This window comes from Xiphophorus maculatus, chromosome 4 (assembly GCF_002775205.1).
Source record: "Xiphophorus maculatus strain JP 163 A chromosome 4, X_maculatus-5.0-male, whole genome shotgun sequence".
Classification (NCBI taxonomy): Eukaryota; Metazoa; Chordata; class Actinopteri; order Cyprinodontiformes; family Poeciliidae; genus Xiphophorus; species Xiphophorus maculatus.
In genome coordinates, this window is record NC_036446.1 from 16,592,964 (window position 1) to 16,616,436 (window position 23,473).

At 39.1% G+C, this 23,473-nt stretch overlaps 1 protein-coding gene across 2 annotated transcripts in view; it reads right to left on the reverse strand.

Moving 5' to 3' along the window:
• Positions 1–312: 312 nt before the first annotated feature.
• The window catches only part of myo1e (myosin IE), a 52,968-nt gene continuing 29,807 nt past the window's right edge, over positions 313–23,473 (reverse strand). Inside the window, exons 10-29 of one of the 2 annotated variants that reach the window (XM_014474642.2) lie at positions 21,109–21,305; positions 20,936–21,016; positions 20,577–20,663; positions 20,401–20,484; positions 18,511–18,678; positions 17,823–17,908; positions 16,075–16,156; positions 14,534–14,640; positions 12,842–12,940; positions 12,568–12,712; positions 8,656–8,770; positions 8,386–8,555; positions 8,156–8,301; positions 6,387–6,533; positions 5,552–5,712; positions 5,311–5,397; positions 5,024–5,231; positions 3,720–3,755; positions 1,704–1,873; positions 313–1,620 (exon numbers count right to left, since the gene is read on the reverse strand). In XM_014474642.2, the coding sequence (XP_014330128.2) occupies positions 1,544–1,620; positions 1,704–1,873; positions 3,720–3,755; positions 5,024–5,231; positions 5,311–5,397; positions 5,552–5,712; positions 6,387–6,533; positions 8,156–8,301; positions 8,386–8,555; positions 8,656–8,770; positions 12,568–12,712; positions 12,842–12,940; positions 14,534–14,640; positions 16,075–16,156; positions 17,823–17,908; positions 18,511–18,678; positions 20,401–20,484; positions 20,577–20,663; positions 20,936–21,016; positions 21,109–21,305 (2,453 nt within the window). In that variant the 3' untranslated portion in view covers positions 313–1,543. The remainder of the gene's footprint in view (positions 1,621–1,703; positions 1,874–3,719; positions 3,756–5,023; positions 5,232–5,310; positions 5,398–5,551; positions 5,713–6,386; positions 6,534–8,155; positions 8,302–8,385; positions 8,556–8,655; positions 8,771–12,567; positions 12,713–12,841; positions 12,941–14,533; positions 14,641–16,074; positions 16,157–17,822; positions 17,909–18,510; positions 18,679–20,400; positions 20,485–20,576; positions 20,664–20,935; positions 21,017–21,108; positions 21,306–23,473) is intronic. The other variant, XM_023332458.1, reaches the window with a different exon arrangement.

Genomic DNA, 23,473 nt, shown 5'->3' on the forward strand with positions numbered 1-23,473 from the left:
GTTGTCAATGACCAAGTAGTTATTATTTCAACAGAAATAAATAATTGTCCTAGTTTAACTATTGAATTTATCCCAAACTGCATTCTTTTTAATGATCAGCAGGGGGCGTTAAATGTCTGAAAAACCCGACTAAAGCGTCACTTATTGAAACTCCTGGCTTTGCTTGATATACTGTATATAAATGTTAATCTGGAGGAGTTACGAAAGAAATCTGATAAAAAGCAGTAAAGCATTTTTTCATGCAGTATTACAAAGTTTAATCAAAATACTCATCTACTAGTGTGGATTGCACAAAGGATCTGTTCACCAATCTTATGACCAAACTATGTTTATTGATGCAGTTTTATGAAAAAGTCCCAGCAGGTTTCACTGACTACAGCATAATGTGGTCGTAGGATTGAAATAAAACTAAGGAATGCGTGTTAGGACTGCGGCAGCAGCGCAAAAGATGTGCAGAAACATTAACCAGAAGCAGCTACAAAAACAGCTTAACAAAACATAAACCCATACACTAAGTAGCAGAACTGGAAATAAAAACAGCTCTATGTTTTTCGAAACGGGGAAAAAAGGAGAAACTAAACATACAGTCTTTGCATAAAAACACAAAGAAATCCTTTTAAATTCTGCCCACCAACAGGTACGCTCCTGCATTAGAACACATATACAGAAATGAGATCCAGAAAATGCCTGTTTGTCTTAATTTCATGTAAACAAATGATTTTCTTCAGTAACTAGGTAACTTCATTGCTTTTGCTCGTCACAATCCGTCCCTCGCAGACGAAGCTTTGTGGCCGTGACGTGAACGTGAGACGCCATCTGTGTCCAAGGTAGTACCTGTCCCAATAAAGTGCTAATACACCACAGACCTCACGCTCAGGCTACGTACTGGTGTCATTAGAGAACAAAAGCAGAATAAAAAGTGAGGGAGGTTTACCAGCTAATACTCCACCTCACTGCAATGCCCTCAGAATCAGAAAAAAAAACAAAAAAAAAACGAGTCTGCTTTGGTCATTCAATTTTTAAAAATCCTCATTCAGCATTTTGATTCTTTACATGCCTGTTAAATGTCTGCATCACAATAAATATTCCTGCTAAAACTGAAATCACTTCAGTTTCCTTCAACCTTCATCTAGAAGCAACATAGTGGAAATAAAAGTAAAAAATAAATCACAGCCTGGTCCCAGAGATTTAGCCGATTTCATTTGAATGCTTCAAAACACTCTATAAAGATATAACACGGTAAGTAAAGGGAATACAGAGATCCATAAATACAATAAATAGTTTGTTCAGTACTCAGAGGGGACAGACCCCAGCGGTCTTTGTGTCTTTGGAGAAAAGCCTCATCTTTGGCCCAACAGGACGTTTGGTCTGGTGGCGTAACTGAGCGTTACATTCGGTGACTGTAAGGCAGTAGTGGAAGAAGAGTCTCACAGTGTTTCCTCTCCCCGACTGCAGGCTCTGCGCCCCCCTCAGAGGCCAGGGATGGCGGGGCGGAGGGGGGGGAGCAACAGGCGCATTGCGTCGCCCTGACAACCAGCAGCTACTAGATCTTGGTGACGTAGTTGTTGGGGAAAAGTCCCTGCTTCCCGCGAAGTCGTCCTGTCCACCACCCGGAAGCGTCTGCTCAAACAGAGTCAGGCACGAATGAATGAAAGAGGAAACGACGGCGTCATTTTTTATTCATTATTCTTAGAGACACCCACCCTCTTTGATGATATCGATGACGTCGTCGGTGTTGAAGCTGAGCTCGTCCGTGTCCTGAGCGTCGTACGCGTACAGGGCCTTGCACTGGGGCACCTGGGGTTTGGGTTTGGGCACCGGCTTCGGCCGTCCTCCACCTGGTGGAGGTCTGTGGGCTGAAGGTCGGTGGGCCCTGATTTAAAACAAAACAAAAAAAGAGAAAACCAGCTCTTGAGTCAGGGTGAGTTGCCTGGTGGAGGACACTGAATGAAATATTTAAAGCCCCTGCGCTGCAGTGACTCAGGATAGCACATATTTATTCAATGTGTCAAACTACGGCAGCATGCAAACATCTGGGCACCCCTGGTCTTAATGTCTCAGAAAGACATGCATTCATTAAACATTTCATTCCAGGAGAGTTCACCTCTTATTTCTAAGCTTTATTGTTTCACAATAACAGAAATGGGAACAGGAATAAAGCAAAACCTTTTTTTAAAATTTAGTCTCTGTTCCCTTTTGAAGCTGTAGGACTGTGCAAGACATAACAAAACCTTCATATCTGTATTGTGAGGTATTTTAGGATCATTAGTGTTAAGATATTTTATGAGAAATTATAAAGTTCTGTACAATTATTTCTCCAAGTACACTTTTGTTTCCTGTGGCTCAGTTTTGAATAGGATGAAAAGGTTTATTCTGATTTTTGTTTTGCCAAGTTTATATCTGTGCAGATGTAATTCCACATTAAAACCACAACAAACATTTTTTCCTTTTCTAGTTTCTGATAAAAACGTCAAACGGGGGATTTTGCTTTACCTGCTGCACCAAATTCACCTGAGACCAAAAGTGCCAAGCAAATTTTTGGATCTTCATGATAAAGTAAGCAGAGCTTGTTTATTATTTTATTTTACATTATGAATGAAAACAACTTTCTGTTAATTTATAGCTTTATATGCAGAAAAGTAAAATGCTTTGGAGTGAGCTAAAGGCTGCTAATTCTAAAAAAAATGTTTTTAAATATGACCATTTATAAAACATTTATAAAGCTACAAAGTTTCCATTAGTTGGGCTTTCATGATGATGACTATGACAACAGGCATTGGAAAAAAATAAATAATAAAGTTTAGTACCCTAACACGGGTTGTATTTTGGGGTAATAAAAATAAAAATATGCCTTAACTGTGTTAAAAGAAATCTGATTTTATCAACTTTTAACTTGTTGATCATATTCTCAGCAACATAAATAAACCAGGGGTGCCCAGACCTTTGAAGGGAATTGTCTAAATTCAATTCAAAATGGAATCTATATGGTAAAAGGAAAGTAGATCCCTTAAAATTCTACGGTTTTAACATTTTTAGCAAAAATACTCAGGGGTTTTGTGATGTGCCACTTTTTTTAAATTTTTTTTTTTTTTACAAATCCTCTTTTCGTTTTTGTTAAGCTAAAATTATTCATTTTAGCTTAACATTATGTCATTCTGTGGCTGTTTAAGTTCAATATATTAATAATAATATATTGAATACAAAGCCATAGAATTGACAAAGGGGTCCGTCATATATATATTATTATATATATTGTATTTATAGAATTGTAATTTTTTTGCTGGTACTGATTATGCCACAAGATGGAGTCCTAGCACAGGACGTCGCTTTGCCTGCACAGTGAGAACTAAACTAAACCAGTTTCACTGCAGAAAACAAAAAGGAAGCACAGACCCTGAGACATTAACTTTTCTCTCAGCACCAACCCAAACCTGATACAGACGACGTTGAATAAACGAGAGACAAATAACCCAGAAAACATCTCAGTAAAACACTACGTGGTGATCATGTTGGTTATGCATACTGCAGTATGCATGTGTGAGACGTAATAGGGGCAATTAAACATCCAACATATGAAGGGGAATCCCATCGAATCCTACTGGACATCAGCAGCGGAGGTCTAACTAAAATTGTGAGGTAGCATCAGCGTGTTGTGCTGCTGAAAGCTTTTTCTCCCGACCTGAACCACCACCAGAACCACTGCAAACACTCCAACTCACATTCCTCCGTTTGAAGTTGGCCGTCCGCCTCCAGAGCTACAAAAGAACGAATCAGCCAAATTATGTCAGATTAGAGAAACAGCAGCAGAGGTAGTATTACAGTGTCAGGGCATGGCGCTCTTCTCAGCTCTCAGAGCGATACCATCTAATTCTGGCGTTCCCCGAAACCTTTAAGCTGCATTCAAGAAACAAACTCATAACCGGCAACTACTGGTCACACATTAAACAAGCTTCAAAGGCCGATACAAACAGCATCAACAACAAATATGTCTTTAGTTTCAGGCTTTTTTGTAAACATGTAAGGAATGAAGATATTTTTCTAATTTTAACATTTGTTTATTTCAGTTTCCTGAAAGGAAACCTAGACTCCACTGTGCAGAGTTGTTCATTTTTGACTTCTGATTTATGAATTACTGATCTAATTTGCTGCATGTCTTGTAATGCAAAACTTTAACTCAATAGTAAAAAGATAATAATAAAATAATAAAAAGACCTAACTATCTGTTTGGTTAAAGGCCATTACTGGCAAAAAGTATTAGTATTCTGGACACAAAATAACTAATATGTTAAACTGTCGTACTATAGAATCGATCTCCAACCTATTTATAAATCTACAAAATAAGGATAGAAAATCAAGTAGGATAAAACCACCACACCACTGCTTGTTTAGCCAGTGGAGAGTATTAAAATTTGCTGAGCGAGTAAATTTCAGGACTGCACAAATAATATAGAAAACAAAAAATTCTGTGTTCAATAAAAAATATTCATTTTTACGGGAAGAAATGGGAGCTAATGAATTTTTACTATTATTTTGCCAGAAGATCTTAAACTAAATAATCACATAACATCTTAAAAATAAATTAAAACACAGAACGATTGAAAGTTAGAGAAGGACTCAAATATTTGAAATTTGATGCCGAACTTCATGATGGCGATTTACTGACTGTTTTTTTTTTCTTCTTTTGTCTGGATTTAATTGTTGGTTTTGTGTATTCTGCTAATATTTGTAACATATAAGCTGAATAGTTTCAACCTTGACCTTTTCGATCTAAAAATGATTTATTTTTATTTGACTGTTTTGAACTTCTTTGATTGCAGCTAGAGTTTTAAATGACTATCAGTTATTATCATTATGTGTAAGTCAGTGTGTTTAGATCAAATAAATTGAACTATTAGCTTCATTTGTCATGTATTAACTGATTAATGAGTGGTTAATCAGTGGATGTTACACATTTCCATCACGTCTCATTTCTTTGGCGAACCCCATCCCGCTCTGACGCTGCAGCTTTGTGCTGAGCTCTCACCCTGCAGCGCCCTGGTCCGGGACCCTCAGGCAGTCCAGGTCCGGCTGCTGCCGGCTGCCGCCGTCGCGCTGCCTGGGCTGGTTGATGTTGCTGGGCAGAAACGGGCGTGTGGAGTTGGTGGAGGGCGGATGCCTCTGGCTGTGATGCTGCGAGTTCCTCTGGTTGGCGATGTAGTTGGTGTTCTTCAGGCTGCCGTTCTGATGGCCGGCTGCCGGGAGGAAACGCAGGAGATGATTTTATAGATGATGTGAAGAAGAGAGAAGCTGCGGAGAAGCTGACCGGTATACCTGGGGGTCCTGGTGCTGCTCTTGAAGGCACGTGGTGGTTTCTGGACATGTTAGAGCGACTCTGGCTGAAGCTCTTCCTGGTTGGACCTGGCATTCATTAGCAAAAACACAAACGTAATGCAACATATTGACGCTACCGCAACCTGCAAAGATTTGACCCTTTCAATTTAAGCAACGGTCCACATCACAGGCGGTTCTTTGTGCGAGTATGTCGTGGTTCTGCTTCACAGCCGGTACTCACGCGTGTTCTTGGGAAGGCCCGGTCCGATGCTGACCTGCAGGGATTTGCTTGAGGACTTCAACACGGCCACATCCCCCTGACCCTGAACAAACACCACCTGCCTGGAGCCGCCGCCGCCGCTCATGAAGCCCCAGTTCTCCTTCTTTAGCTTCATCTCCAGTCTGAAAATTTAACGCAATGTGTTGCTTTATATCTCTTTAATTAATTTCTTTCTCAGAATGGTGGTAATATTATAAAAAAAATTCACATTTTGCATGTTTTTACACTTCTATTTGAGTCTCAACTGTCTCTAAAAATAGCCCAAGTGCCTAAAAAAACCACCCTAACCATTTGTTGGCAATAAGTTAATGTCTGGAAAACTGCACCGTTACCTAGCAACCTCGTTAAAGCTTGGTTTTACCGCTGTAAGCGCTGTACAATAGCTGATGGAAATGACAAGTGTTTTGTCGTTGACTTGCAATTCAGAAACCGCTTGCTGCATTATTGCTGGTGGGGCAGGAGGCTCTACTTCTGCTTCTCAAAGATGCATGGTTGTATAATCGCACATGTGTTTGCAGACATTTTCACTTGCTAGTGTAAACATTGAGTTGGGGAATAACCAGTAACGGCCAGTAACAGTTTATTTGAATTTAAAGAGACAAGAGGCTCTAAAACAGCTCATCCTGAAAGTCATCCTCAGACTAAAATCTCTTTATCTAAGAATGATCAAATGTGACAAGCATGTTTTGTATAGACCCCAGCTAACCTGTTCATAAAGCAGAATAGTTCACCTTTACAAGCAGCAGAGGTAAATCTGAAGGTTTAGCTGTTTACGTTTCTGGATGCATGGACTTACGTGTTGTTGAACTTGAGCGGCAGCTTCCTCCGAGTTTTCTCCTCGAACCGTCGGGACAGCAAGCTGATGAACTCCGTCTTGAAAATGCACTCCAGCAGGCTGTCGTACTCTTGCTCATGCAGGATGATGAAGTCATCCTGCAGGGTGCTGAAACAATGGCGAGCTTTGAGCAAAGTGACCGAGTCAAAACCCATCTTGGAAAGAGTATCATCACTCCCTCTATTGTCTCGTTTTGTGAGGATGTGGAGTCAGTTTTCACTTTTACATTCAGGACCTCACGGCAGTGCGGCCGTGTGGCCCAGCAGCACAAGGAGAGTCTGTTCCTCACATATGAGGAGGAGATTTTTACACCTCGCTGAACCACCTGGTCTGTGTTACCCCACAGAGTCAAAAGCCACAAACTCAAATCAACAGCTCTGCCTCTGAGCCGCGTCTCACAGCGTTTCTATCGACAATGCAGAGACCACAACTCTTCCAGTTTGCTCACAGATTTGATAAAATCCAGATCATTTAAGCATTTCTGACTGTGAAGCATTTTAGTTTTGTTTTCAGTCACATCTTCACCCAAGTACGTCAAATCTTCTCCATGTTTCCAGTGATCTTTATGTGACGTTTACAGGAACAAAGAAACTTTTTCTTAACTGGAGATCTAGAATTGGACTTTGAAAAAGATCCCTGAATTTTGCACTGTAGAGTTTACAGACTTTAAGTCGTCCCTCAGTCACCCTTCTCATTTTAGACAAGTTCTGGTTTCTTAAATTTATTCATATTCAATTTATTCTCTACTCAGCTTGACTCCACCATACTTAAGCTCTCTTTTACAAAGATCTGTTAATTCCCATTCTTTACGCTCAAATAACATTTTTCTTTTGCAAGTTCCACGTGTTCGAACTGAAAAAGGGAAGCAAGCGTTCAGTGTTTTGGCTCCTTCAGCCTGGAATCAGCTCCAGTCTGAGCTCAAGATATTAGAACTGATTTCAATGGACTTATTTTGAGCAGTTCTTAAAAACAGGCAACAAGATTCTATTAAACAGTGTCACTGTTTTTAAATTGTTTTATATTGTTTTACACTTGTGCATATGTATTAATTAGTTTTATCTTGTAACCAGGTTGCTGTGTATTGCAGACTTCTGCCCAGGTCCCTCTTGAAAATGAGATCCAGATCTCAATGGGGTTTACTTGGTTAAATAAAGGAAATTGAATTGAATTGAATTGAATTTTTAAAGCACAAATTCACAACAAATTCATCAAGATGCTAAAAAACTAGCCAACATGTTGGCCATTGATGTGTGGAATCCAATAAAGACAGTCAGATCAGGTATGTAAGATGTTTCATGCAGTACCATCATCTGTCAAGTTTTTGAATAAAATTTTTGGTAAAAGACTGAAAATCCATGATTTTTAGGGGAGGATTGTTTTAAAAGAAGAGTGAATCATTTGTTACTCCAAGAAACCTTCACAGTTTTAATGGTTGACCGCCATGTTACAGATTAACAAACCTTCAGAAACCTCAAACCTTTCACCTCCAGTTTAATATTGTGAGGTGGATCAATGTATTTTACTGGGATTTTCTAAGACACGAAAGTGTTGCATAGTTAGAAAATGGTTCTCTGGATCTCTCATTAAAACCCAGTTCAACCAGGTGGATTTTAATTAGAGTCACAAAACGGTGCTGACATTTGTTCATGCGTCACATAAAATCCTCCAATTAATCTACAGAAATTTGTGCTTTGGAAAAGCTTTCAGGGAGACTTAAAAGTGTTTTCTACCTGAGAGACAATGCCAGGATTTTCTCCAAGTCGATCTTCCTCTTCAACACCTCGGTCACCTGACCTTTCTCCGGCCCCTGCTTCACCTTCTCTCTTCCAATCAGATACACACTTTTAGGGGTCAAAATCAAGTCTCTCTTAATTCCCTACAAACAAAAAAACAAACAAAACAAAAACAGTTGGAGCATTGTTTTAGTAGCTAGAAAGAATCCAGAGAGAGGAAAACAAACCTTGAACCGTCGGTCGTATTTTGTGACTTTGTCAGCGAAGTCGATCTTTTCTCTTTTGGCCAGAAACTGCCGCAGCTCCGGTCTGTCGTCCATCCCCAGGTAGTCTCCGATGAAGTTTCGGTTCACGCTATGCCGCCGCCTGTCTTTCCGGTTCAACAGCAGATCAGAAGCTGGAAAAAATAAAAAATAAAAAATAATCAGAAAGCCGTGTGGGAGCTGAAGACTTGAGCAACCAATCGATGTGACGCAGAAACAGGCCCCTCTGCTCACCTTCCTCCCTCATCTGGACGTATTTCTTGCGGGCCATGTATTTCCTCCAGGCCTTCTGGATGGCGCGAGCGTAGCCGTCAAACTTGCGCTCTCTTGTCTCTTCCAGGAGGAAGAGCTATGAGGAAAAATAAGGAGGGAGAATAACACACCAGACATGCCTAAATACACAGACTGAACCTCAGGTGTAGCTGAAAACCAGCCTGACTTCAGTGATAACGGTGATTTGATTGTTTCTGAGTGAGAATAAAAACTTTTAACTACTGGATAGAGAGGCTGCAATCATCTTAGATTATTGTTTTCCTGTTGTTAACGTAATTTAAGTCAGTAAAATCTGAGTAGCTTTTTCAGAAAAAAAAACAGGATCAACATCATTTGAGTTGGATTTGATTTTCTCCTTTTCTGCTCCAAGTTTAAATATTTTTTCTCTAAATGATAAAGTCGCTAAACTTCCTTACTGCTACTAGATGAAATGTCCAGATAAAAATGTTAGTAATTAAATTGAGAAAGTGAAAATCATGTTATGTAGATTAGTTCCTCACAGACATACATTTCAAAAGTTTATTGCTAATAATTTTAATGATTATGTCTCACCTCTAATTTTCTCAGAAAATTTGAGTATTACATGAAGCCAAATTTAAGAAAATGTTTTCTAAGCCACCTAAAAATTACAGTCCCATCATGTTTTTTCTCCCATCAAACTTTCCATTGATGTGAGAATCTCACCGTTGAATGGACTACCACACTTTTTTCTTCCACTAAACTTTTCACTAATATTGAGCACTCAAATTTCTTTGTTAAAAAACTTTTTTACATTTTTTTTAAAATAAAAAAATGTAACTTTCAGAGAAACTAAATTTTGGGTTTTGATTAGGTGGATTTATATTTATCAAATTGAGATGATTAAATATGTGTAATGAGACTGTATAATTTAAAGTTTTGCTTTTTGAACTGCGTTTCTGGAAAAAAACCCCACAATGAATTCATTAAAATGCAGCTGTGTAGACAACAATTAAGATTAAAATGTTTAATCTGATTTAATTTCTAGTATTTAGATTTTTATAACAGGTGATTGAGTTTGGGAAACGATTGAATCTTGTCTACATACTGTTTTAAAGATGAACGTGTGCATGAACGGACACAACGTGCATTTTACAGTAAAACAAAGTGTGACTGTGTGGACGACCAGCATTCACTTCGTTCCCATCAGGTTTCAGATCCATTTACTCAGAGAGATTAATACGCTTATCGGTTCGCTCTGAGACCACCGGGCTTCTTGCCCCGTTTATGTCATTTCCTGCTGCACCTCTTAACACGCAATCACCCTCTCTGCCCTCTCCATGTGCCAGACTAAACATCCTGTCAGGCGTTGCAACAGCCCTGGCATCAGCACGGCCCGACCGCAGGCCGCAGCGAGGCCGGAGCACAATACTGCACATCAAACTGAAACCACAGAGAAACAACAGTCAGCAGAAAAACGCCCTGAGTCACAGCCTGTGACGCTGTGTGATCACTGATGCTTCAGCGGCTGAATGGGTCAATCCAGGTACAAACAGCGGGATGCTACGTACGGGCAAGACGTCAATATTGAAAACAAGGACTGGGTTTGGCAGAGAAACTCCTACAACACCTGGTGTCTCACAACTTTCTCTTTCATGACATCTTGGCTCATACAGCTAATTAACAAGGGTCAGCGTCTTATCTCACAGCGGCTTGTTTTCACAAGCCTGTCAGCTCATTTCAGCCATCTGCCCTGCGTGATATTTACCTTTCATTAGCCAGAGGGCCAGGGGGGCTGCAGTACATGAGTAAAGGCATTCAGGGTTAACTACCAGGCCTGAACAAAACTGTCTGTCTGAGTGAGTTTCTAAAAATACATCTGTGGGTGTGTGCGTGTGAACGCTCGCTGCTGCTTGATGTGTGTAGCTGTTAATAAGCAGGCTGTACACACACACACACACACACACACACACACACACACACACACACACACACACACACACACACACACACACACACACACACACACACACACACACACACACACACACACACGTTGCTTTCACAAAAGTCAAAGTAGTTACAGTAGGAAAGGACAAGCCTCAATCAACTCTCCCCCCCAACTCCAAAAAACAGACAGTCTGAGCTTGTGTTTTTAGTTTCAGAGTCGTGTTGACTCACCGCTGACGTGTAACGAGAGGTCAGGTTCAATCTCCTCCCCTATGACAAGGACTCGAGCGTGATTTGGGACTCTGTTGCCTTTTATGGTGTTTAGAGTAAAAATATTGGGTTTAGTTTTTTCCCCTGCTGACAAGAAGGCCGACACACTGCAAGAACAGAAAATCTTACTGGTTTAGTTTCTGGTGTAAATAGACAAAATTAGCTTACATATACTTTTATTAAGATAAAGGAGCTTGTTCTAAGTAAATAATTAGTCATAAGTGAAATAATCTGCCAGTGGAACTATTTCTTTTTCCTAACTATTAAGAAATTATTTACTTACAACGAGCTCCTATATCTGTTAGTTTTATCTTATTTCAAGTGTACTAAAATATTTTCACTAGAAACTAGATCAAAAATACTTGGTAAGATTTTGTGTCTTTTCAGCCTTCAACGTATTTTATTTGGATTATATGTGGTTGAGCAAAACCTAGTAGTGCAAAATTCTGAAAATGAAGCATTGCTTAAGATTTTCTACAATTAAAAGTGTTATTTGCATTGTCCCCCTCTCCTCTGAAGCCCTCCAAAAGGTCCAGTAGAACCAGTTGCTTTGAGAAATCACAAATTTCATAAGTAAAGCCATTTTCAATTTAATGTTTTTATAAATCCGGTTGTTCTGTGAAGAACTCAGTGTTTTGTTGGAGAATATCAGTGGATAAACAGCAGAGAAAGGAGACAGGTCGGGGATAAAGTCCTGGAGAAGTTGAAAGCAGAGTTTTGTTGTAAAAAAGTATCTCAAACTCGTTGGAAAAGGAGCTTTGGTCAACCAGAGTTCAACTTTCTTGTCTGGGCCTAAAGAATTACAATAGTAGCATCATTTTTTGGGGATTTCTTTGAGTGACTTTTCTAAATCCAGTTAAGACTCTCTGGCCTGACTGAATAATTAATGTTGAGAATTAATCCAGTCTGATTGAGCTTGAGCTAATTGGCAAAGCTGGCAGAGACATAACTCAAAATACTAAATGATATAAATCAGGGATGAAAAAATTAATTTTCATTTCAGCTGTATCAAAAATATGAATGTTCTTAAAGGGCCGGTTGTGCCAGGATATATTACTAAAACTAATTAAATTGTTAAAGTATCAATAATTAGCTGTTCCTCCAGGATTTTGTGATTGTTTTAGTGTTTTTTTGCAATCAAAATCAGAGATTTTGTGCTGCCATTTTAGAAATGTTTATAAGGAATTTTTACAATACTTGCACTAATGTGTGATGTTAAATGTGACTTTTTATTGCGGACTATAACATGGCATCATGTTAAAGTAAGACTGAGGCAGCAGTCAATTAAGCTCAATGTTTTTGACCAATTTTGTGAAAATTTGAAATGTGGAGACTTATTGGTTTTGTGTGAAATTTGCAGATTCGTGAAAAACTGGAGGGACTCATTGATGTAAGTTGGAGTCTAGAGGGCCAAATAAAAAGCTACGACGGACCAGATTTGGCCCCCAGGCCTTGAGTTTGACACCTGTGATATAAATCCTAAAGGAAGAAAAGCAAAGTATTGGGTGCAAGCTAAAATCAAATGCACACCTCAATTTTATTTTTGTTTTTTTGCATTTATTTAAAAATAATAATTAAAACCATTCGTGTTGTATTTTCTTTCTGATTCAGAGATGTAAACTAAAAATAAAGTTTCCTTTCGTGACAAAATGCAAACATGTTCAAGAACAAAGACGTGACGGATGTAAAACTCACAGACTCCGGGGCTTTAATGAAGACCTTGGTTTTTCCGAGCTGGAACTGATCTTGATCCATGTTGACGGAGCGCAGGAGATGAAGGACGCCTTGTTTCTCGTCTCCTCGCCACGTCGGCCATGACTCTTTGGTCAGGATGGCGTACCTGAAGATCACAACGTACCGACACGTCTATCAGCACCAGACATGTGACTGAATCAAACCAGAAATTAAGTGCAAAAGCAAAAATTAAAGCCGTTATTAATGAAAGTCTGATGAGTTCGCGGTGCGACACCTGTTGAGGAACTTCCGGAAGACTCTGCGGTAGGCGTAGCCAGCGCGCCTCACCCTGATGTTTTCCTTCAGACCCAGATACTCCACCTGATGCTTCACTCTGGAGACACAACAACATCATCATCGTCATCAAGTGAACTCGTGTGCTTCCTTTTGTCACATCCTCAATCATCCTCCCTTCATGTTTTACCGTCTTACAGCCATCAGCCACCACATTGTTTCAAACGTCTTTCCGAGGCTCATGAAGCTCTCCATCCTCCCCCCCCCCCCCCCGGGGGAAAGCGGTGATTGCGGGTCATTCTATGCAAAATAGCAGGTCTTACATTTTTTTTCCTCTAAAAACAAAGAGCTTAAGCACCATTTGGTTCTGTACAGTCAGGCTTCCTGTGAAAAACGGCGATTCCGGTGCTAATTAATGAGCCACATTGCGCCGCGCTCCCAACAGGAAGGTCATCATAAGCCCTGAACAATGCAGCATCACTCTGTGTGGGAACAAGAAGTCCCCAAAGCCTGCGTGGGGGGAAGGAAAGGAGCGGGAAGCTCATGAACAAAAGCACAAAGAAGAAGAAGAAGAAGGGGTTTCTTCAAATAAACACCAAAAAAAAAACAAAAAAAAAAAAACAGAAAGAGGTTCAGGAGGAAAGGTTTCAGTACAAAGTAGTTTGTTTGTTTTTAACTAAAATTCAGAAGCGGATTCAAAGCATTAATGCATCACATTTCCGTCCTTTATCATCATCAGGCGTTTTGTGGAAGAGTGGAGCCAACTCACAAGACTTTGAACTGAACAATGTTTTTTGTTTTTTTTTTACACAATGAACCAGAAGTTAGCTCAAATAGACACAGTTTTACCAGGAGAGAACAAAAGAGGCAGCTTGCATTATCCCGTAACAAACTTCTGGCTCATAACTAGTTACATTTACCTGAGTTTTTTGGAGGGGGGGATACTTTTATTATAATTTTTACTACGCTGTACTTTTTACTTTCATTTGAGTTATTTTATCATGAAGTATTGATGCTCTTACTTGAGTAAAATTTATGTGAGTAACTTCACTGAATGAAGAACAAGTTTGTTTTAACCAAACATTCACCAGACACATCGACACACCTGCTGTTTTTGTTAAAGTTTCATACATTTTACGTCAAAATAAATGATCTGGAAACTTTACCCTGGTTTTCCTATTTTTTTAATTAAGTTATTTATATATATTAATTTTCATTTTGGTTCTTAAAAACACCAAAGTATCCAGGCAATTTTATTTTTTGGTTCGTCTGATGATGCAATTTTCAAATACTAAATGATTGATTTTACTCAACAGCCTTTTTGCCGAATACTTTTTTACTCTTATTTGATTCATTTCCTTAATGGCTATTTTTAAATTTTACATGAGTAAAAATATGCTGAAGTAGAGCTACTCTTACTTGAGTATAATTTTTGGATACTCTACTCATCTCTGGTCATTACGCAGAAAAAAGTCACAACATTTTCCCTCCAAGATGAAAGCTTGAAGACCAATCTTCACTTTTGTAAATTGTTCAAATTGTGGCTACATAGCTTCTCTGGGAATCAATCACAATCAAGTCTGTCTTGCTAACATTATGAGAGTTATTCTGGATATTTTAGATATTATTTTGTTGAATAAACGTGCTGGTTTCTGTCTCTGCTCTGGGAGAAGACGGTTCTGCCACGACTCACCGTGATTCTTCCCAGTCTTTTGACTTCTTGGTCTCATTCGGTTTGATGCAGCGAATGTAGTGTGGCGTGCATTTCATTAGTGTGCTAACCAGGTCATTGGCTTGTTTCTAGAGAGAGGAATCAGAACAAGCATAAAAAAACAGGAGGCCAAAGATGTTAAAATGATTAAAACCTTCAACAGTAATGCAAACTATTTGCTCAGGAACACAAACTTCAACGCAAAGCTCTTTCCCACATCAGCCCTGATTATGAGACGATACTAGGCCTGTCACCATAACAAATTTTGCTGAGCGATTAATTGTCTCAAAATTTTTTGTGATAAACGATAAGACCTTTTTACACCGATTTAATGGAAATGACGTAATAATGCATGCGATTTTCAAAAGAACACTTAACACTGGTACTGATAAACAAAACAAACAAAAACAGTAATAAAATATATTCTCAGTCTCCATTAACAAAAAATTTACTTGAATTAAAAACTAAACATAAAGCCAAAGTGGAAATAAATACTGCATTCAACCAAAAGAGTGTAGATTATGAAGTCTGTATATTATGTTGCCTTTCAGTAATAATTAGATTTAAATAGAGAAAATGGGCACATCGACTACCTGATGCAATAATTCACACTACACGATTTTTTGGCCCGATTTTCCCCTTATGACAATCTTAGAACATTGGGTGTTCTAAGAGTGTGGCTTACAATTTCATAATAGATCATCCTGTAGTGTGTGGTGTGTTACGGTAGATCAGGGGTTTTCCCTGATTTAGAAATCAGAGAGACTGGGATCGTTAACTCCACCTGTTGAATGTGACAGGTAGCCAATCAGAAAGCGTGGATTCTCCTCCGTGTTTTCTGAGGGGAAATTACAGAGAGGAATCCCAAACAGCTGACACGGCGCAACCCGAAGTCCAGCGGACATCGGAGATAATATGTGGAAACAACATTAATGTTTATTCAACATGCAAAGAATATAGAAATGACAAGAGGAGGAGTTGGAGCGAAATTGCTACCGCAGTTGATAAACCCGGTAACTTTTCAGCTGTTCTTCGTTAATGTGACGTAAATAGGTTATAATGATTTTTATTCAGTCAGGACTTTACGCTGACACTAGCCACATGCATTGCAGGTAGATTGTAGTAAAGCATTGATTAAAGCCTGGTTTTAAAATTAGTTCACTGGACTTGTAGCCATTATTTTGTGCCCATTGTTGGACACCACACGGCAGGAAAGACCCCGATCGAACCTTTATAGCTAGGATTTCTGTCGGCTAATGTTTGGTCTGTCAGGTTTTGAAAATGGGCCGACAATCGGCCGACAGCTCTAAGACCGTATAATGTGCGCTGGGCTTTACACTAAGTAAATGAGGAAGGGAGGAGTCAGTGGAGAGCACCGGAGTTGAGCCTTTTTTCATTCAGTGTCATTAACAGAAAGAGAAAAAGGCCGGAAGAGACGATAATTAAAATGAGGTTGATGTGATTAATTGATTTATTGTTTGCGACCGGCCTACACGATACACACATGTCTTTGAAGCAGATACCTTTATTTTGCTGCCTGCTGTAGTCGGCCGGCCTTTCTTCTCAGCATTGAGGTTTTCAGGGAACAGAGCCCTGATGAAGGAACTAAGCAGAGACAAATGAGATGAAGTTTATTTTGAGATCAACAGAAACAAAGAACTGTAACAGCGGCCCAGTTTCTAGGCTGTCAGCATGAAAACTGCAGTTAATGATTAAAGAACCAAGGTTATTTTCCAGACTAAGGTCGCTCATCTGAATTCCTGAAACATTTGGGAAGGTTTGAGTTGGGGGAGGCTGGGAAAACATGGTGTGTGTGTGTGTGTATAGAAAAATATCTGCAGGGACATCTCTTTGCAGGAAAAATACTGTTGCTCAGCTAGGAAAAAAAAGAAAAAGATTTCCAAAAGTCTCGCACTGCATTTATGTAAACTAATCCAAAACTTTAATTTTCTTCTAAAGAAGTTTTGCCTTTATTGGTTTGGATGTGAACTTTGACAAAACGCAAAATTATTCTTCATCTTTATCCACGTAGAAAAAACCAAAACACATTTTCATTTAAACCCAAAGTAATCCCAAAGCATGATGCTGCCAACACTGTGTTACGCTGTTTGAAGGCCAAGCATGTCTCTTTAAATTACACCCAGAACTTATTGTTTAACTTCATCAGACCAAAACATATTATATTAAAAAGGTTGTAGGAGATTTTAACCAGGCATTAATGTTTGTCCTGCAACCTTACACAGTAACTACGAGTACAGAAAGTTGCTATTACTAGTCTTTGTTCAGTGTTGTCACCTCTTGGCAACTTTTACGACCAGCTGCCATCTTATCTTTTGAGAAACTTAATTTTAATTTGATAAATAATGGTCCTCCAGACTAATATATTTGTTAATCTGTTGATCCTTTTACTTCTCTGCAAATGATGATTTTACCATAAAGGAAGTAAATGTAAAAAAAGAGAAAAGTCAGGAACAATTGAACTTTACCTCAGGTTAATCTGTCCTCTTTCCATCTGCTTTCCATCTCTTGTTTCCACCATATTTTTTATTACACATTGAAAATGTGAAAATAAAACCAACAAACAAAATACATGGGGAATATGATGGCGAAAGATGTTAAGGGGAAAAAAAAAATCAGTTCATGCTGAAATCTCAGAAAGGCTGAGAGAGAAAAAAACATGACCTCATTTTTACATTTATTTAATTTATACTTGCTTTCCATCTCTAACATTCAAATCTGTGTGAATAAATAGAAGATATCACTGATCTGCTGCTCAAAACAAATGGAGGCTCTCGTATATTTGTGTGCACACATGTGTGTCTTTATGTTTTGCTAATTGCTATTTAATTTGTTCATTTTTCACCACCTGTCTCTGGGGGAATTGAATTTAACCTCCTCCTTCATGGCTCAGTGAATGTGCACACAACGAAGCCTTGTTGGGGGATACACAGACAATACTGCTGTTTGCACAGATGGCCACACAACTGTAACACAGGGAGACCAGACTCCACAACACACATCCCAAAAAGAAAGAAGCCTGAAACTGCGAGGCCCCAAAAGCCACATCATGAGACAAAAGCCAGACGATATTCAGAGGGCAGGACGCCAGGCGGCCCTGCACACTTCTGCAGCATCCTGTCAGAGTCCAGATGGATCAAAACCTCTGCAGATGTCAGTCTGATGTGGTTAATTAAAGCCAAATGGATGTGAACAGAAGATTCCTCCACTACTGCAGCCATAAAGTCCTGCGCATGTGTTGGTGCATGCTTACATGTCGCTGCTCTGCATCAGCTCAATGAGGTCAGTGAACAGGACATCTCTGTTCCGCTCGCAGAACCCGTCTGCGTCGTAGGACACCTGGAGAGAGGACACAGAGGAACATCTCGGGTTTATGGAAGACGTATGATAATCATGAGTTGTGAGAATTTCATACTGAGAAGGAGAGGAATGTTTTGAGCTCAGTCGTGGGAGCCTAAAGTCTTTTTTTTTTTTTTTTTTGCAAGGCTCATTAAGCCTGCGGCATGTGTGCCAAGCTGAGAGCCGTCACACATCTGGAGAATGACCCAAACTGGACCATATACATTACCTCAGACTGGATGATTTTGCTTTATGTTTAAATACAATTACAAGTGCAATGAGAAAGAAAAACAAAACACAAAAAGAGAGACAAGTGAGGTCTGGACTGGAGCTGGTTTCAAAGTGGAAACCTTAAAACAGCACCAGGATGGTGACGCATACTGATAGATTGAAACACCAGCTGCATAACTGGTGTTTATGACAGATCATACAAGGAGAGGCCCTCTCACCAAAACCATGAAAAACACACTTTAATAAGCTTCTATTTCCAGAACCGAACCATCAGCTGCCAGAATCAGACGAATGGCAAAACAAAGACAGGTGTACGCCGACTTCGGGGAAGCTGGTGCCAGTTTTTGCTAAACGTTTCCCCGCGCACCGACCTTGCCGGCGTAGTGATGAATAATGAAGCCCTGGTTCCAGCTGTTGAAGTGCTCATGTGTGTTGATCTGCATCCGGAGCTTCTGCAGCATGGTCTGGTCGGCTCCCTCGCCCACAGCGTGCATGGTGGCGCACACGTCGTCCAGGATGCACATGATACCCGGCGGACTCTGAGATCACAGAGAAAACTTGTTATTTATGACGTCTTTCTGTAAAACGTCTCAATATTTTATGTGGTTTTGGCATAATTTTGTGTCTAAAATCTTACAAAAGCTAAATGAGCTTTAAAATCTGTGTCTATTAAGACATAAATCAGATTTAAACAGCAGATCGTTTTCAATAAAACACTGCTCTGTTTCATCTGAAGCCTCTATTGTTTCTCAGCTGCCTGTCAGACTCAAAGCGCATGTTAGCTTGTCGCTGGATTAGGCGGAGAGCTGAACTGTCAGGCACCGATACAAATCCTCTGCCCCTCTCAGACGCAGCCTTTCTGTAAAGCTCTTGTTGTGGATTTGGTTGATTAAGCCTCTCAATATAAATAATCAATCAAATTAAGAGGCATGTCGGCACATTTAGGAGTCTGAAGCCGGGGCTCGAGGCAAACTGGGGGAAAAATGGAGGAAGTTTTCTCAGCTCAGTAGCCGGAAACACAAAATGAATAACTTTTCTGATTTCTAATTTTATTTGACAAATGTTTAATAGAGACTTGCTCAAAACACCAGTCAATGTCTGTGCATGATACGTAGATAAAACCAGAAACAAAGTGTCAAAAAATAAAACTTTCTACCATTTCGTTCCATTTTTCTAATATGAAATCAAACTAAACCTTTTCTATTTTAGCATTACAAAAATGATTTCCATTTGCTATTTTTTTAGATTATATTTTTAATAACATCTTCAAATTTACACTATGATTGCTATGGCTGTGCGCATTTCTTTATAAGTTTCTGTTAGGCTAATTCAGAACATTTGAGTTAAGTGGAAACTTAAATGGAAACGCACAGCTTCCTTCTGTGCAATCATGGAAAAATTCAATAAAATCCGACACAAAGCCAGTAAACGAACCGTGGATCTTATTGGTTACCATTTCCAGATGCCCGAAGGTGCAACATTCATCAGTTCAAACAATTATTTGCAAGTATAAACAGCATGGGGAAGTGCAGAGTGTACATGAAGGAGCTACGTTCTGTGTCGATGTGTGAATCAACCCCAGAACAAAAAAGGTGAAGCAAGTGAGAAAATAGGTGGTGAATCAACATGGGCTGAAAGGCCACTCAGCAAGGAAGAAGCCATTACTCAAAATACAAATGATGAAAAAACACAAAAAAACAGATTACAGTTTGTAAATGCCCTGCAGAACCTAAGATCTTTTTCTTTTACATGTGGTCTCATAAATCAAAAACAAAATGTTTGGCAGTAATTAGTCCTGTTACGTCCCAAAGCCGAGATCTGAATCAGACAGGAAAACCGCGCAGAGATGAAAAGATGTGTGAGAAAGACGAGACAAAAACTTGATTTAGTTAAAACAGTTCTATCAGGAGGAATGGGACACATTTACAGCAAAAATGTATTCTACCAAATACCAAGAGAAAGTATGTAAACTTCTGACTGTGATATAAAAATAAATAATAATAATAACAAGAAAATGTCACTTCTTAATCAGATATTTATATTTGTGACTTTTGCAAACCTACATACCAGACCAATCACCAGTTCAGATCCATCTTTGTTCAGAAAAGCAAATTAATCAAATTATTACTCTTAACCCTGGGAAAAAAGTATAAATGTTTGTTTATACAAATAGTATTTGTATAAATTATGTGGATTGTGTGTAAAAATATAAACATATGCATTGTGCCCTCTTGGTGTAAATATTCTAGTGTTTGATTTACTTTGCTCTCAATGAGATCGCAGACAATCTTGTTGTTGAAGTAATCTATGGGAGTCCATTTGATGCCCTCCTGCACATACTCCTCCTACAATGTATTTAAAAAAGGACATTTAGACAATAAAAAAAAAAGAAAATACAAAAATATGCACAACAACGGCGAGTACGTGGAAGCTTCACCTGCTCCGCCTTCAGAGTCAGCTCAATAAAAATCTGCTGCAGCTTCTCATTCACAAAGTTGATGCAAAACTGTTCAAATCCATTTTTCTGAAATAGAGACGACAGTTTTTACAATTCATACAATTAGGAAGAGGTTCATGTTTACAAGAAAAAAACAATCCCAAGTTCAGGTTCTCTTAGCAACAGAGTCAGACCAACTTGTAATCAGATTAGAAAAGAAGCCGTCTCAATCATGAGATGGGCTCTAATCCGCGTGCTTTATAGATTAGTTTGATCCTTTCTTTTAAATCTGTTTAAATGCTGAAGCACTTAATCTAAATCAGGCCGTATTCACGTGTCAACACCTAATAAACACTCACCTGGAAGATTTCAAAGCCATAAATGTCCAGCACTCCTATATTTAACTCCTGATGATCCTTCACCATGGCTCTGTTGATGGACTGAAATCAAAGGAACTCGTCTTAGCTAAATTTATGCACACGGCGAGCTGCCAGAGTGAAACATTATAACCTCAACAAGCGTTCACGGATACCTCAACCAGGTAGTCAAAGACGCGCGAATGCAGGGCTTTGGAGAGAGCGTCCCGGGTGTAACAGGCCTGCTCCACGTTCAGCGTCACGTCGATGGACTCCTTTGTGTTGCCCCACTTGCTGTCCATCTTTCTGCTCGTCAGCTTCTCCTTTAGCCGGTCCTGGTCGATACCGAGCAGAAACGCGGGAAATGCTAAAACTGAAAAAGAAAAAGAAAAAAAAGTCAAGAAGGCATTAAAGAGGATTCTATAATTCTCTAATGCATAAAAACAAATGTGTAAAATAACTAAACTAGTTGACAGTTTGAGTATTTCTGGAACTTTCTGGATTATGCTGTTAAATGAACACATGCACATTTCTGACAACTTTAAGGGTTTTAAGCGTACGGAGCCTTCTAAAGGTCATGGGGAAACATTGTTCTTTTGCGTTCCCTCTTAATACGTTTCGTCGTTTAATGCGATATTTGCTGGTTTATTTTACATAGTCATAAATGTGAATTTAAAATTTCAAATATATGCACATTAAAAGAGCCTCAGTGAAAAAGTGTTTAAATATTTTTAACTCTGGTGCAAAAACTGTTTGTAAATTGATTTAGTCACTGCATGTTTATGTCTGTTTGTGAAAGATTAAGATGGAACTGCACAAAAAAGTCAGATGACTTTATTACCCCGTGAAAGTAACTCAGAAATAGTCCAAATAGTTTGGATGTATATTTTCTTTCTTTCCTTCTTGAGGAAAGTTTTTGTTTATATCTTAGAAGGGATGTAAAGTCCATGTTTGGCCTGTTTTGCTTTTCCATTTTGCACATAGGTTTGTGCAAAAATAGCATTTCTATCCTAAAGAAAAAGGTATAAATCTTCAGATATCTCACAAACAAGATGTTAACATACATAAAAAAAACTTACAAAAACCTTGTATTATAGCAGAAAGTACGGCGGCCACCATAAAAAAGATTTTTAGTATTTAATTATGCAGCGTCAACTGATCAGTACATTATTGCAAGGGAACGCAAAAGAAAAGAATAAATCCCCTATGGGGCTCCCTATAAGCAAAATATCATTCAATATGTTGGAAAATTTGATTTAATGATGAACACGTACCAATTCCCACACGTGAACTGAAAAAGCAAAGAGGCATTTCTATGAACGGCAACATGCAAATCGACCTGCAGGACGGCACTCGTTCGATAAGCCGCCTCTTCCTCGTTTTGCATGTTAGTAAAACGCTGAAAACTGGGTTCTCCAACAGGTTTCGCTTTGCACTTCATTTATTACTTTCAATACAATAACATTTTTGGAACTACAAGAAACTTTCCTCACAATCCTAACTTGCAAAAATCTTGTTGCTATAGAAACCAGTGTCTCAGACGGCTAAACCGAGGTCTCCCCTGCAGAGAATTGGGAGAACAATGGTTTTAGCCAAACACTTGAAAGAAAAGCGTTGCACACCACAGGCTACTCGCCACGACCCGGCGTTGATGTTGTCCCTAGAGAACCCCTCCCTGCCTTATTACAGTGACTCACTTCCCCTAGAAGGAAATAACTCTCAGGCCTGCGTCTGGGAATGCTTCGGACCGCTGTAGTGGCTCCTGTACGGGAGATTAGGGTACGACTGACCATACGCCCGCTTCAATCAAATGAAAAATACCACCCATGTGTTTAGAGTTGACTGTACAGGATGACCTAAATTCTTTTTTCACACATTGACCAACGTTCAGTGACAATGCTCCAACAGGCTTCCTGCAGCAGATTTGTTAGTCAAAGCACCAGAGAGTAAAAAGAGCAACAGATGGGATGTTGTCGGATCAGGGGTCCATTTTTCCACCAATCACACTCGATGCTTCCTTTCATTAAAAAAAAAAAAATATTAAAATGATTTGGTCAGGTTTTCAAGATTTTACAGAAATAAATACAAAGGCAGTGATGTTTGTATGATGTTTGGAAAACATGCAACACTGTTGTCCAAGCTGACGATATGATGACTTGCAATAACAAGAAACAACTTTAGCATGCAGAGTTCCTGCTTTCAGATTATTAAAAGCATTGACCCAACATCTTACCTGATGATGGGAATAAATTAAATGCATCATTTCCATTAGTAGTAAACATTGTTGATAAACATTGGTTGCAGAGCATAATGACATCCTAATGCCCTCTTAAAACATTTTCTGCAGCTTTAAGCAGCAGGAAAACAAACATCCCAGAATATATTGCTGGCTCACAGATCATGAACTGTAAAATTAGCTAATGTTTCTTCCCAGCAGCTCTTTACAATTTCAGTGTTGCCTACACTGATGGTCTACACCGTCCATACTTTGTAGGGGCCAAATCAAAACTTAAAAATGTCAATAATGAGGTGAAAAAGGTT